The following is a 16,512-nucleotide window of genomic DNA, read 5'->3' on the forward strand; positions in this document are numbered from 1 at the left end:
GGCGATGGATTGCTTTAATTCAGCAGGGAATCGGCCGAGACTTAATGTACGGGCAGGCTGATTGTACCCAAGTCAATCAACTGACTTTGGCACAACAAACAGCTCTGATTTTTCAAGCAAATATTGCCAATGGCTATGGCCGCTAGAAATAATTCCCGTTTTGCCGGCAGGGACAGCTCCCCAGCCCCCCCCCCCCACCCACCACCGGGAGAACACAATAGCTCCCGGGAATGATTCCCCCATCAACACTGACTGTATAGATGAGAAACTCCTTGTTTGCAGGAAAGAAAACCACACCATGGTGACCCTACTATGTCTGTACAACCCATAATTCTTCACTCAAAGGAAGAGGAGGCCAGCCTCCATCATTGGCATATGGTTGATGGACTGAATACATCTTCCCCTCCAGGCAGCATTATTGGTTATGCTGTCCAGGAAAAGTAACAAGGTTTAGGGTGGATATACTGCAAGTAATTTTTTTAAGAAGCCATTGGAGTTGGAAGTGCAGTTTCCTTATTCAGAGGTCCTGCTGGTGTTTAGCACTAAAGACCTTCGTAAGGAGCCATCTAGGTTTGGTGACGGATTCACAAGTGGTGGTGTTGGTCTTTCACTGAAGAACTACACGATTGCTTATATTAATTCACTATAATTCATACACGAAAATATGGATTTTTTTGAGTATGGATATTTTGTTCATTCTTGTTTTATGATGGAGGTCATCTTTGCCACATTAATTAGCTCAACCCTTTTTGGCATTTACACCATCTATGGCTGCCTTTAGAGTAGGGTCTGATCACATATTTTTCTCCAGAAACCAGTTAATTCCAGGAGTTTCACATAGTTTGCCACTGTATATTGAAGAGTTACTGGGCAAATTCTCCTTCCTGGTCGCTTTCACCATCGTACTTCTTACCAGTAAAGAAAACTTGTGCTAAAACACTGACCACGCGCCATCCTAATTGGGGGTGGAAAAATGGCCCCTTACTGGGGCCCAGACAGAGAAAGATATTGAATATAACTTCTAACCACTACCCACTCTAACAAAAAATCACCACAAATCTGTCTAGAGTTCCAACCCAAGTCTAAATGGGTGTGATTGGTCATAGGTAGACACCCTCAACTGATCCTGAAAGGCAATTCATGCGACTGCCTTTAAGCTCTGTATTTGGGTTTTCAACAGATCTACCATGGCTTTCAGGAGGAGATTTTGCCATTCCCCTTTGAGCGCTAATTTATTTTTACAGGATGGAGGAGACAGCAGGTGGCCTTGGCACACAAAGGCTGGTGAGGACAAAGCCAGAAACTTTAAGGCTGTATTTTCACGGGCACTTAGCCACTGTGCAAATTCCAATTGCAAGAATTCCTGCTGCTAGCGGATAGCTGCAGCAGGCTGTCGGTGGTCACAGCTAATTGAAACTGTTTGCACAGTCAGATCACCTGCTTTGAACATCGCTGGATGCTGCCATCTGCTAACAGTTGTCAAACCCAGCAGCAGGCATCAGATTCTTGCCACTGGTATATGCTCTGGTACAGGTAGAGCTTTACACTGGGGTCTTCAAAACAAGGAGGTAGAGCTGGAATTTTTAGCACTAATAGGTAAAGCGGCAAAACTAGGATCAGTCATCATATTGGGGGACTTCAATTATCCCGACATTGACTGGGAAGAGGGGACTGCACACTCGCATAAGGCCCGGCTATTCACGGAAACCTTACAGGATAACTACATGTCGCAGTTGGTGGATTCCCCTACTAGAGAGAATGCTATCCTGGATCTATTGATCACTAATGACCCAGACATAATCTCGGAGGTAGGAGTCCAGGACAACCTGGGCTCTAGCGATCACAGGATGATCACATTTAGTATAAATAACAATATAAAAAGGCAAGTGGGGAACATAAGAACCCTAAACTTCAGAAGGGCAGACTTTCCAAAATTGTACTCATTGATGGAAAGGGTAAACTGGGACCAAACCCTGGGATCACTGACCACAGAGGAAAAATGGGAATGCTTTAGAACAATATTAAGCAAAGGCATCTTGCAGTGCATTCCTATGGGGAATAAATTTAGAAGAGACAAAGCCAAACCTGGCTGGCTAAACCGTAGCGTTAAAAAACTTATTAGGGGAAAAAAATTGGCCTTCAAGAAATATAAATCAGAGGGCACAGTATCGGCCTTCCAGCAATACAAGGAGGAAAATAAGAAGTGTAAACACGAAATCAAGATGGCTAAAATCAACTTTGAGAGACAAATAGCGGAGGATAGTAAAAAAAACCCAAAGAAATTCTTTAAATATATCAACAGCAAAAAAACTAGGGCAGTGCATATTGCACACATAATTAACGATGATGGGAGGATGGTTACAGAGGACACTGAAAAAGCAACCGTGCTGAATTCTTTTTTCTCGTCAGTTTTTACGCAGGAAAAGGAAGGGTACACTGACCATGACTGTATGGTTAGTAGTAATACACAGGACTTGCCACTATGGCTAACAGAGGGGGAAATCAGGGAAAGACTGGATAAACTTAACACAAACAAATCACCAGGCCCGGATGGCGTACATCCGAGAGTGCTCAAGGAACTCAGTATGGTTATATCTAGACCACTGTTCCTGATCTTTGCTGACAGTATTAGGACAGGAGATGTACCAGGGGATTGGAGGAAGGCTAACGTGATTCCGATATTCAAAAAGGGCCAGAGACATATCCCGGGAAATTATAGGCCTGTCAGTCTGACATCAATAATATGTAAACTTTTGGAGGGGATGATAAGGGACTATATCGTAGAGTATGATAAAGACAACAACATCATCAGTAGTAACCAGCACGGGTTTACAAATGGGCGTTCTTGTCAAACCAATCTCTTAGCATTCTACGAGGAAGTGAGCTGTGAGCTAGATAGGGGGAGACCAGTGGATGTGGTGTACTTGGATTTCGCTAAGGCGTTTGATACAGTTCCCCACAAGCGCTTAATTTATAAAATAAGGTCTGCAGGTATCGACAGCAGGGTTTGCTCTTGGATACGGAATTGGCTAAAAGGCCGTGTCCAAAGGGTAGTAATAAACAGCGCATACTCAGACTGGTCTGAAGTAGTAAGCGGGGTGCCCCAGGGCTCAGTCCTGGGACCAACCTTGTTCAATTTATTCATAAACAGCATTGAGGAAGGGATCAGTAGTTCGTTATCAGTTTTTGCAGATGACACAAAATTGGCCAGGGCGATAACTGCACAGCATGAAGCAGATATCCTACAGAATGACCTGGACAAAATTACGGAGTGGGCAACGACATGGCAAATGAGGTTTAATGTGGAGAAGTGTAAGGTTTTGCACTTGGGGACCAAAAACATAAAAGCACAATACACGTTAGGAGGGGAACCCTTGGGGGAATCAAAAATGGAGAAAGATTTGGGAGTCTTAGTTGATGATAGATTAGGCAACAGCATGCAATGCCAAGCGGCAGCTTCCAAAGCCAACAGAATATTAGCATGCATAAAGAAAGGGATGTATTCCAGAGATAAGACTATAATCCTTCCACTTTATAAAACTCTGGTCCGACCGCATCTGGAGTATTCTGTCCAGTTCTGGTCGCCAGTCCTCAGGAGGGATGTGTTGGAGCTGGAGAAAGTCCAGAGAAGGGCAACTAAACTGATTAGGGGGTTGGAGGACCTTACCTATGAAGAGCGGCTGCAATCGCTCGATTTATTTTCCCTGGAGAAAAGACGTCTGAGAGGGGACATGATAGCAATTTATAAATATCTTAATGGGGATCTCAGCTTAGAAGAAAAGCTGTTCATTCGAAGGAATTGCATGAGGACTCGAGGACATACAATGCGATTAGAGGAGAAGAGTTTTAACCTCAGGCAACGTGGGGGGTTCTTTACTGTTAGGGCTACAAGATTGTGGAATTGTCTACCACAAGAGGTGGTTTCTGCGGGTAGTATGGTGACTTTCAAAAGACTCTTAGACTTACATCTCAAGGATCAGGAGATTGAGGGCTATGTTAGATGATTACAGTCACACACACCTACACAGGTTGAACTGGATGGACTATTGTCTTTATTCAACCTCGCCTACTATGTAACTATGTAATATATGTAAAGATAATGGCAAATGTCACTTCTAAATGGTCTAGTACTACAATGAAAGTAGTGCAATGGTGATTAGAGGTAACTGAAGATAAGTTTTCAAATCAAATCATTTTCAACATTCTTGTTGGTTGCCTTTCACTAGTTTCACAAACTGTCATGCTGTGTCTTCTGTGCATTTTGCGGCAAACAGCCCAACCCATAGAAGCGCAAACACTCACTTAACTTCATAATAGCATCATTTGTACACTTTCCTAGAAAGAGCACCGTTGCTTTGAAATATTACAATGACATCAAAATTTTCAACATTAGTAAAAATAAAAAACATAGCAAAGTTAAGCCATGTGTACCCAGCTCCCCAAGAGACACCTTCAACAAATGACATGCTGGCCTGGTAGATCAGTTGTAAACCATTACCAAGTTTTACCTCTCCAACAGAATGAAATTTAGAAAAGGAATAAAGCCAATACACACTGAAGCACACAGCCTATAACTACATATGGAGAATAAATCACCTCTGCTTCTCAATACAAAAGAGCTCCGATGATGTGTGGCTGCAAAGAAAAAAATTAATATTTATAAAAGATGAGTAGCATTTATTTACAACGTGAAGGCCAAACACTATAGGCATACTAACAGTCTTATGCGCTTTAAATATATATATATTTTTTTCCAATAATTATGCCTTTTAAATATTAGGCGTTTTACATAACTCATTCTTCTGCCCAGAATATTCATTTAATCTAGCCACTGGAATAAACGTGCACGCATAGGTGCCCAATTATGCATGTATATGCATAAATGACACTGGCAGGCACTAAGGGCTCTTTCACAGATACGTTTTTACCTAGAAAGAAAAAAATGAAAGTAAAAGGTTTCCCTTTAAATCCTGCCAATGCGCTAAGGGTGTGGTACCGCACAAAAAACACCAAGCTCCCCATTGATATGAATGTAAAAACAAAAAAACAAACAGTGAAATTGCTTTTTTTTTTGCGTTTTGGTGCATTTGAGTCGTGTCCATTTTTCACAGATGCAGGCAATCAAAAAAGACCAGAAATTAACTGGAAATGCATCTTAAACCCGCAAACATCACAGTATAAAATGCAGTGAACAATGGATAAAAACAGCCAGATCTGGTAGCGGTCTTCATGCCAACTGGTAGCTATAAACTGAATAGAAAAAAATGAGGATTTTTGACTTACCATAAAATCCATTTCTCTGATGTTCATTGGCGGACACCGCTCCTGTCATTCTTGGGTTATTCTGCCCCTACAGGAGTAGGACACTATGCAGAAAGCTTCTGGCCACAGCCATGGGCAGTCCCAGGGGGTCCAGGAATGTGGACGCACTTTGCCTGTCTTCCTTCCTGGGGACTATAAACCAGGTTAAAGTAAAAACCCTGAAAACTTTCTGAAGTCATAACCTGGACAATCACCCCCCTTGACGGAACAGGTCTTGTACCGCCCAAAACAGACCCTGTAACAGGTCTGCAGGCAGGTACAGGTTGAAGGTAAAAAAACCTTGCCGGGGGTCAAGAGCAAAACTCTTGTAACCAGACTGAATAACTTCGTGGACCCACTTGTCTTGCACCAGGGAAGTCCACGGGTCCGGAAACTAATGAAGACATCCCCCCACCCCCGATATGGATTAGGGAGCACCTTCATGCTGAAGGAGCCTTGTCTGCAGGTCTGGAGAAGCCCGCTCTCGGCTTGCCAAACCATGTTCATTTGGATCCTCCAGAGGAGGCCATGAAAGGCTTCGAGCCCTTGTTAGTTGACCCCGAGGGACGAAAAAAAAAAAAAAAAAAAACTTATGAACGAGAAGGAAGGCCCACATCTAAGACGAGGTTCCTTACCCTTAAGCCCCGTACACACACGCAGATCGTCGTCATACAAATGTTCGTCTTTTCTCCCCGGGATGTCGGTGTCTGTTGAAAAGTGCAAAGACAGCACAAGGACAGCACAAGAATTTTGTCCGCAGACTTCAGCTGACTGCAGAAGTGATGTCATGTAATGGTTAACTTTCCCTGTGTTTTTTATTTTCTGAGCATGCCCAGTCTTGCAAATCTGCGGTCTGTCGGCTCGGCTGATTTCTGTACTGACAGGCGAACAATCGTCCGTTCTGGTGTCTGCAGACAAAAATTTTCATGTTTGCAAGAAAGACTCTTGTCCGTGGATTGTGTGCAGACATCTGTCGGAGGCACCATACTAACACGCATACAATCGGCAGATCTTTCGTCCGCCGACGTTTGTATGACGACGATCTGCGTGTGTGTACGGGGCTTTAGTAGTCTGTGGAAGAAAGGTACTCTTCCCTGTGAGACCTTTAATGATGTCATCCAGGGTAGCTCCAAACATGATCTCCTTGAAAGGGAATATCAGTCAAGGCCTTCTTGGAAGTTTGGTCCGCAGACCAGCATTTAGGCCTAAAGACACACCGAATCACCAGCACCAAAACAGAGAGGCGGAGCCATCAGGGAAGCCGCATCCATCCAAGGAGGCATCACAGATAAACTAACCCCTGGACCAGCTGGTCCACGAGCTCAGCAAAGGCAGGAGGAAGTTGTTCACCCTCCAGGTCATGGCGTAGGAGCTTAGTCCACTCGGTCAGAGTTTGCAACACTAGGGCAATAGTAAATACTGGCCTCAACGTAGAACCCGCTAATATGTACATAATGCGGGCCCCAGGGACTCCATCGAAATTTTGGTTGACTTGTTTACTCTGGAAACTGGAGGGTCCACCACAGGTGGCACAGTCCACTTCTTTAAGGACTCCTCACGGGTAATGCCTAGTAAAGCGCTTAGGAACCCCCACATGGGCGCTTTGATCATCCCCACTCTTTAGCGACAATTCTGTCACAATAGGCGGGGAAAGGAAACACCTTTGCCGATCTGTATGGCTTGTGAGTGCCAACGGGTACCTGTCCTCAGTCGCAACTTAAGCCGCATCCTCATCTGTCTCACGCACAGATACAAACGTGCATCTACCAGCGCCTTTTCGTGTGCGTACGCAGACGTGGAGGAATCATCCTCACTATCAGAAGATTCCAGGCGCTTTGTCACAGACTAAGCAGGGTGATCCACGTCCACAGCAGCCAAATCAGATTCAAGATCTGATGAGGCAGGGGAAGGCGGGACGCTTTTTGCCAGCCCGTCAACTGCAATCCGCCTCCACCTAAGGCAAAAGGGACACCAGGACCGCCGTCCATGCATGGATGGATGGTTGGGACCCGGAGGGCCCCGCAGCCTCAGAGGGGATCAAGTGGGGAAACGTGCTCCAAGGACTCCATGAGTCACCAGGGGAACCCCACAAAAAGTTTAACGCACTGCTAAGGCACAACCCCCCACCACGCTGGTAGCACCACCCGGTTGCCAAACACAAGGCACAGAGCAATCCTCAACAGAGAGGGAGAGGACCCCATCTGACTCAGCACCCGCGGACACAGGCACCTGCAAGCACCCGGAAATTCTGCACTACACGTGCAGCGATCAGGAAGCTAAATGATCCAGGAGTCAGCACCAGGGGATAAGGATGGGCTCCCACCACCTAAAATCGGCACCCACAGGGCTTCACTGTCATGGCTGCCGCTATTGGCAATGCTAACCACACTAAAATGGCCGCCGGACTACACAAAGGGCCGCCGCGTATAGGAACACAGGCTACAACAAAATGGCGGCATACAGGGACCCAGAATGGGAGGGGGGGACATGATGAGGGACTTGACAAGAGGGGGTGCTTACGGGAAGGAAGGGAACCCAGGTGTCTGACCGTCCCAAGGAGGGGCCCACATCCACCCCAAAACCCTCCAGGGGTAGAGGGGCAGCTACTTACCATTCCAGGAACCAGGTGGGCACTGCTATAGATCGATCCTCCTCTACATCTAAAGGGGGGGCTGTCTGCCAGGAGGAACGCTGTGACTCGGTCTGTTGGCCAGGAGGAACGGTGTGACTCGTGCTGAGACCAGGTCGCATGCAACCTCGCATGACTTAACTCGCAGGCCCAGCCCCCGTCCAGTGAGCCTATGTCGCGGCCGACCTAGCACAGAGCTGAGGCCTGCGTGTGCTCGATGGCCAGACTGGAAAGACCGCTGGATCTACATTATCCAGCCTGTCGCCAAGTCTGGCATTTGATAGTAGATCTCACAGTAAAAATCCAGGAGAAAAAAAAAATGTGCTATTTAAAAAAAAATTTGCCAAGACCAAAGATCCCAGCAAGAAACTAGGTCCTTGCTTCTGACTAGGCAGAAAAAAAAAAAAACTGAGTGAGTATAGCAGGAAAAGAGTATACCCGCTGTGACTAACCATTGGTGTTGCCAGAAGTTTTTTTGCTTAGTGTCCTGTAGGGGGCAGCATTACCCAATGGTCAAGAATGACAGGAGCTGTGTCTGTTAATGAATGAAAGAAAAAAAAAACAGTTAAAAAGGAGAATTGTGGGGTTCTGATCGCTCAGCTCTCAGTCTGTTCTGAGCAGAGAGCAGTGACCGTCACCGGCTCTATCCTGCCCCTCCAGCATTTACTGGAGCACCGGGCTGGGGAGGAGGAGGAAGCAGCTCCCTAAGGTTCTCAGTGGCACACAGAGGCTGTAGAACAGTATCTGGGTGGATCCCAACATGGGATGCTTCAACAGCCTAGAGCCTCTGAGACATCAGCCAACAATGGGCGCCTGCTGTTTCCCGACTGTGGGTCACAGGAGAGCACAAGTACACTTCTGTGACCAAGAAGAGATATGGTATTGCTTATAGGAAAAAAACTTTAACGGACAGACGGCTGATTTACTGAAGGGGTTTCGAGTTTGCAATCCTGTACTGGAACAAAATGTTTGTCATTGGCAATATATTGCCTTAGAACCCCTCCTATATACTAAAGCTGCAGGAAGAATGGCAGAATATATTAGAGAGACAGACATGCAGAATGTACACCTTGTGATCGAACACTAACCTGATCTGAGAATTCGGTCGAGCCTTTCCACACTAGGTGACTGTATCCGAACACGTGGACTCCCTGGTGAGGACACTTCTGAACTGACGTCGGTGGAATCTTCCATAGTCAGGAAGAGGAGCTCCTTCACACACTTGTGACAGATGCTGTGCTGACATGGTAAAATCAAGGGATGGGTGTACAACTCCTTGCAGGAAGGACACATGAGCTCTCGCTCAATGTTTTTAATCACAGCCTGGAGAGAAAAAAAAAACACAAATAAATGACTAAGGAAAAAAAAAAAAAGTTTTGGAGCTAAAGTTGTAGAATGCTAGTGAAAAATATAACAAAAATATCACATTGTTTATAAGAGACAAAAAGTGCATATAGTGCTTAAGCTGCATAAAATGTGGTCATACATTACATGATTGTTTATTACCTGCAAACTGAATGAAAGAAAGGAGGGAAGGAGGGAAGGAAAGAAAGGAGGGAAGGAAAGAAAGGGAGGGAAGGAGGGAAGGAAAGAAAGGGAGGGAAGGAGGGAAGGAAAGAAAGGGAGGGAAGGAGGGAAGGAAAGAAAGGGAGGGAAGGAGGGAAGGAAAGAAAGGGAGGGAAGGAGGGAAGGAAAGAAAGGGAGGGAAGGAGGGAAGGAAAGAAAGGGAGGGAAGGAGGGAAGGAAAGAAAGGGAGGGAAGGAGGGAAGGAAAGAAAGGAAAGAAAGGAAAGAAAGGAAGGAGGGAAGGAAAGAAAGGAAGGAAGGAGGGAAGGAAAGAAAGGAAGGAAGGAGGGAAGGAAAGAAAGGAAGGAAGGAGGGAAGGAAAGAAAGGAAGGAAGGAGGGAAGGAAAGAAAGGAAGGAAGGAGGGAAGGAAAGAAAGGAAGGAAGGAGGGAAGGAAAGAAAGGAAGGAAGGAGGGAAGGAAAGAAAGGAAGGAAGGAGGGAAGGAAAGAAAGGAAGGAAGGAGGGAAGGAAAGAAAGGAAGGAAGGAGGGAAGGAAAGAAAGGAAGGAGGGAAGGAAAGAAAGGAAGGAGGGAAGGAAAGAAAGGAAGGAGGGAAGGAAAGAAAGGAAGGAGGGAAGGAAAGAAAGGAAGGAGGGAAGGAAAGAAAGGAAGGAGGGAAGGAAAGAAAGGAAGGAGGGAAGGAAAGAAAGGAAGGAGGGAAGGAAAGAAAGGAAGGAGGGAAGGAAAGAAAGGAAGGAGGGAAGGAAAGAAAGGAAGGAGGGAAGGAAAGAAAGGAAGGAGGGAAGGAAAGAAAGGAAGGAGGGAAGGAAAGAAAGGAAGGAGGGAAGGAAAGAAAGGAAGGAGGGAAGGAAAGAAAGGAAGGAGGGAAGGAAAGAAAGGAAGGAGGGAAGGAAAGAAAGGAAGGAAAGAATTTACTTCTTTTGGTGGTATTTAATCACCACTGGGGTTTATTTTTTTCCTACATGAACGAATAGACAAAATTGAGGAAAAAAAAAATTCATCGCTCGTTATAAAATTTTGCAAATCGGTAATTTTTTCCTTCACTGATGTGAGCTGATGAGGCTTCACTGATGGATTAGGACACTTTGAGAAGCTGGTTATCAGCTCTCTTCTGCTCTCATGCTGTTAGCAAGAGGAAGAGTGCGCCGATAACCAGATTCTGTTGACATTCGTGATCAGCTGTGATTGGACACTGCTGGTCACGTGATAAAGAGCCACTGATTGGCTCTTTACCTCAATATGTGATCAGCAGTGTCCTTTGGTCACTGCGATCACTGAGCGCGTCACACAGGTCCCACAGCAGGTGCATGCAATCATGTGATGTCTTCATACGACAGCGTCCCAGAACTAGACAACCGCGCTGTACCCGTCATTCGGCTGTAGCGCAGTTGGCAAGTGGTTAATCGCTTCCTGTTCTAGGGTGGCAACACTAATCCTACATAGTGTGGTGAGTGAATGTTAGAAGGTAGCTCAGTAAATGTGCAGTCTACAAAAGCGAAGGAACTACTGGGCAGGATTAGAAATACTTTGCTGTGCACTGAACAGCTGACACAGCAAACACCAAGACATATTGTATGAGGTCACACAGAAGACGACCCATCCAATTTACTTTTTAAAATTAAATCCAGGCACAAATAAAACAAACTTAAATCTATTTCTTAAGAGCCACAAATATAAAGCTACTTTTTCAGCAACAAAAAGGTCTTTGCAAGCCCAAATATTACCTTTAAAAAAAAGGTAGCGGTCACATCACTGTGCTGTACATAGCCTGTGTTGATGGCAGAGCTGGAGGAAGGACCCAGCAAGTTCCACCCACTACAGGTTGTCTGTAGAAATCTACAAAGGGCGGACACAATACCAGTCACCCTGGACACGGAAAGAGTGAAAAATCGCCTACACAGGGGCAAAGTTTTACACTAAATTGCACAGATCTAGAATTACAAAAGGCACTCCCAAGATTTAATATACATTAGCCTCTTATATTTAGAGGCTATTTGCTTATTCTGGAGAAAAAAAAAAAAAAAAAACACCACACACACACAAACACAGTAAAACCTTGGATTGCGAGCTTAATTGGTTCTGGGAACATGCTTGTAATCCAAAGCACTTTTATATCAGAGACAACTCCCCCATAAGAAATAATGACCATTTATTCAAGTCTTTAGGTTTATAGGCCATATAAAAAGATTAGATCAGTGTGTGTAACCATAAAGTGTCCATCCACAAATGGCTCCTCCACATAGGGAATTAGAATAAAAATCCAGCAGGAACTACAGAGTATAAAAGAGGCGCCTCTAAGTGTAGCAATATGGTTATAGTTCAACATTTAGCAACTCACACAGGGATTAAAAAAGGGAAACATCTACATGTAATGCAGGCATCCGGGGTAAAGCTGTCCACATAGACCGTCCTAGTTTTGTATATACTGTACTACCAGGCTATTCCATTGCACTTGCTGGCTCTCACCGCTGTCAGTTTGCAATTGTGACCAGGAAGACTACCCTGCAGTAAAGCGATCTGAAAGGGAGGCTTGAAGCGCTCATGGAGCGCAGTGTGGAAGAGATTACGTCGATGGCGGTGCGGAGGACGGTCTGTGTGGACAGCTTTACCCCGGATGCGTGCAAACTTAGATGTGCCTCTTTAATCATCAACCATATGAGTGGTTAAAATGTTGAACCTTCCATTAAATGTAACTATAATGCTACACTTAGAGACGCCTCTTCTCTTTTATACTCAGTTGTGAAATACTACTTTTATATCAAGTCAATTTTTTTTTTTTTAAATTTGCTTCTCTTGCCAAAGCGCTCTTAACCACTTTAGCCCCGGAGGATTTTCCTGCTAAACGACCAGGGGTATTTTGCGATTCGGCACTGCGTGACTTTAACGGACAATTGCGCGGTCGTGTGATGCTGTACCTAAACGAATTTGACGTCCTTTTTTTCCCCACAAACAGAGCTTTCTTTTGGTGGTATTTGATCACCTGTGCGTTTTTTACTTTTTGCACTATAAACAAAAAAAAAAAAAAAAAAAGCGTAAATTTTGCAAAAATAATATTTTTCACATTTTTTTTTATATGAAATTCCCCCCCCAAAAGAAAAAAAAATGTAAAAATCTAAATTTTAACATTTTCGGCCAATTTGTTTTATGCTACATATGTTTGGTAAAAAAAAAAAAAAAAAAAAAGCGTATTTTTATTGGTTTGTGCAAAAGGTATCGCGTTTACGAACAAAGGGAAAGATTTTTGTCATTTTTGTTGTTTTGTTTTTTTTAACACGTAATGGCGGCGATCTGCGATTTTTTTTGCGGTACTGCGACATTGGGGCGGACAGATCGGACCCTTGACTGACATTTGACACTTTTGGGGTTACCAGTGACATTTCTACAGTAATCAGTGCTATACATATGCACTGTTACTGTAAAAAATACACTGGCAGTGAAGGGGTTAACTATTTGAGAGGGAGGTGCTGTGTGTGTCCCTAGGGGCGTGCTTTCTACTGCGATTGGCTGTGGCTTCAGATGTATGAAGAGTGATCGACAGTTCTACATAGTAGAACCGTATAATCATCCTTCATACACCGGGAAGAATGACAGGCAGCTTGTTTACACAAGCCGCCTGACTTTCTCCCTCTCCCCAGACGATCGCCGAGTGACCGGCGGACATCGGGTCCGGCGGTGACACACGCGGGGGGGGGGGGGGGGGTCCGTGACCGCGCGGTAGCGCGCCTCCGTGGGCGCGCGCTCGCTCCCCAGAGCCTCACAGGCTAGCGACGTAGACCTACGTCGCTCTGCCTGTGAGGGGCTGACTGCCGCAGTAAATATACTGTGAGCAGTTGGCAAGTGGTTAAAGCACGTTACTCTCAAACCAAGGTGTGTGTGTTCTATATCTATATCAAAAAAATCCAACATGTACAAAGTGAAGGTACTCTAAAGTGCCTGCACATATCTGCAGCAGTTTTTACTACCTCCTGTTTCTCCCAAATAGGAGTCGGCTGCAATAACCTACACGCACCGCAGAAAGCACATCTGTGTGGATCCGCTCCGGGATGCACGTATAGGTCTGTGCAGCTAGTAGCCTGTCATTGGTTTCAACAGGCTGCCTCTGCATGTCCCTTCACATATGTACGGGGGGGAGAAAAAAAAAAAAAGACCCTGTGACAGTAGGTTCTGAGAGACTGGAAGACGCCATGGGCAGGCTATTGCCATGGCTTTCATTGTGGCAAACCAAGGCCTCCTCGGCCACTATGGGGCAATTAGAATCAACCGAAGATCCCCTGACTGGTTTAATTTTTGAAGGTCTCTCGGAATCAACATCAGAGGGGGGGGGGGGGGGGGGGAGGCATATGCCAGGTTGAACTGCCAACGTTGGGCTAGTGCATCCAACCCTGTCATCCCTCTGTTCCGAGTAAGGGAGAAGAAGCTGTCCACCTTCCTGTTCTGAGCCATGGCGAACAGGTCTATTTCTGGGGTCCCGAATCTTTGAATCATCATTTGAAAGACTTTGGGATCTAACTCCCATTCTCCCTCTTGGATAAGATGACTGAGGAAGTCTGCTTGCAGGTTGTTTTTCCTCCTGATGTTAACTGCTACCAGGGAAACTACCCTTTCCTCGGCCCAACTCAGGATTTCTGTAGCCAAATCCAAGAGGGGCCTGGATCTAGTTCCTCCTTGCCTGTTGAGATACACCACTGTTTTAGTATTGTCTGAAAGGACGAGAACTTCTCTGTTGATGTTTTCTCTGAAGGCTTTTAAGGCCTCCCCCACTGCCTTCAACTCCCTGAAATTTGAGGAGGCTTGAGCTGTTGTCTTGTCCCAGATCCCTTGCGTATGAGCTCCGTCCATGTGGGCTCCCCAGCCCTTTGTGCTGGCGTCCGTGGTAATCTCTATAGGATTCCACTGTCCCCAGGGTCTGCCCTTCCCCAAGTTGGTTTGGACTTTCCACCATTTCAGGGATGTCTGTACTTGAGTGAGGATGACGTGCACGTTTAACGATTGTCTGTCCCAAGATGACAGATGGTAGAACAGATGTTCCCTTGCGTGCATTTGTGCCCACACCAGTGCTGGTATACTGGCTGACATAAGCCCCAAAACCCTTAGAATCTCCCTCCTGAAACAGGATGGAGAGTCCACCAGTGTCTGGACTGCGGTAATTTTTTCCCTTTTTTCTTGGGGTAAAAACAGTGAGTCCTTGAGTCTACCTGGAAACCCAGAAATTTCCGCATCTGGGAAGGTACCAAGGCTGATTTTTTCAGGTTGATGAGCCATCCTAGACTCTCCAGGAAGACTATCACCCGGTGGGTATCTAGGTTTACTTGGGCCTCCGATTTCCCAAAAATCAGTAAATCGTCCAAGTAAGGGATCAGGGCAATCCCTAACAAGTGTAGGTGAGCCACTGCCTCCGCCAGAACCTTTGTAAAAATCCTTGGACTGGCGGCCAGTCCGAATGGTAGTGCCCTGAACTGCCAATGCATTGTCTTTCCTTTGGTTTCTATGGCAAATCTAAGGAATTTCTGATGTTCTGGATGGATGGGGACATGCAGATAAGCATCTCTGAGATCCAAGGTGGTCATGAAAACGTCTTAAGTTTAAGTTCTTCCGTACTGAATAAATAGTTTCCATCGAAAAATTTTTGTACCTCAGGAACCTGTTGAGCTTTTTTAGGTTTATTATCAGGCGGAACCTGCCTGATGCTTTTGGGACCACAAACACACGGGAGTAGAATCCTTGAAGATGTTGATCTTCTGGAACCGGAATGATTACTAACGGCTCTGCTAGTTCTTGAATTCCTTGTAGTAGGGCTACTTTTGTTTGGGGTTTTTTGGGAATTTGGGTCAGGGTTATCGTAGTAGGAGGTATTGAAGTGAATTGCAGGCGATACCCTTCCTGAATGAGGGTGTAAATATATGGGGAGACAAATTTCTTCCCAATGGGTGAGAAATTGATTCAGTCTGCCCCCCACTTTGACGCTGGCGTCACTTGTTGTCACTTTAGCCTGCAGTGGAAGGAAAGAGCAAGTTGTTCCTTTGTCTTCCCTTCCTGAAACCCCATCTTTTGTTAGGTTCTACTTTACATCTATTTTGACTTTGTTCCTGGGGGCCTCGAAAAAAAATTTCCTGGGAACCTCCTTCCTCTTTATCGGAAATTTCTTCCCCCTTTCTGAGGACCTGGCTAAGACCTCATCCAACCCAGACCCAAAGAGTAGAGATCCTTCAAAGGCAAAGCGCAGAGCTTTGTTTTAGAGGTAAGGTCTCCCTCCCATTCTTTTAGCCAAATGGCTCTTCTGGTCGAATTTAAGAGGGCACCTGTTTTGGCAGAGGCTACACAAGGAAGGACCCAAGGGTGACCGCCGGTTTTACCAAAGCAGGGGGCGACCTGTGAGAAACCCAAGGAGGTAGCAGGTAGAGCTCCACTCTCACAGCTTTGCTGAACCTGGCTCACAAGGGGACCATAGGACTACAAAAGTTAGTGTAAGGTTAGTGAAAATAAACGTTTCGTAGGAAGAAACAATCTAAACTGAGGGGTAGAGGGAAGGATGGGGCCTTTAACTATGTTGATTGATTGATTGTTTCCGGTAGGAGGAGCCTATCATCTCATGTTTGGGCCGTCCTGGAAGGCGATTAGAGAAATTCCTGTACGACAGAATTCAACTTCAGAAGTGATGTCATGTGTTGAATTGTTTTGTTTGTGTTCTTTCGTTTCTGAGCATGCCTAGTCTTGCTATTATGATTTTTTTCAGACGATAACTGTACTACTAAAAAAGGAAAATCGTATGTTGTGTTGACGTACGATAAAAATTTTATATCCTGGACATCCAGATTTTGTCGTCCGAAAATTCGTTTTTGGCTGTTGAACTTGAAAGCACTATACTAACAATCTGAAATGCGGCAGATCGTTCGGATGAAATTTTACTTCCGATTTTCGTATCATGTGTACAGGCCTCAAGTCTGAGGCCATATTGAGCAAGGGATATAAAGCTGGTGGGGATGGGTGGTGAATGTTAACATTTAGTGTATTCACAAGTAACATGGGTGTTGAAAGATCCAGAGATCCCAGTGGCCCT

The 16,512-nt window shown here is 45.3% G+C and overlaps 1 protein-coding gene across 2 annotated transcripts in view; it reads right to left on the minus strand.

The window, feature by feature from the left end:
* TRIM36 (tripartite motif containing 36) overlaps positions 1 to 16,512 on the minus strand; it is a gene marked incomplete at its 3' end in the record, with an annotated part of 168,445 nt that overhangs the window by 81,525 nt on the left and 70,408 nt on the right. The window contains exons 2-3 of one of the 2 annotated variants that reach the window (XM_082243344.1): positions 9,019 to 9,253; positions 4,597 to 4,635 (exon numbers count right to left, since the gene is read on the minus strand). In XM_082243344.1, the coding sequence (XP_082099470.1) occupies positions 4,597 to 4,635; positions 9,019 to 9,253 (274 nt within the window). The remainder of the gene's footprint in view (positions 1 to 4,596; positions 4,636 to 9,018; positions 9,254 to 16,512) is intronic. The other variant, XM_082243345.1, reaches the window with a different exon arrangement.

This window comes from Pelophylax lessonae (assembly GCF_965119305.1).
Source record: "Pelophylax lessonae genome assembly, chromosome: 1".
Lineage (NCBI taxonomy): Eukaryota > Metazoa > Chordata > Amphibia > Anura > Ranidae > Pelophylax > Pelophylax lessonae.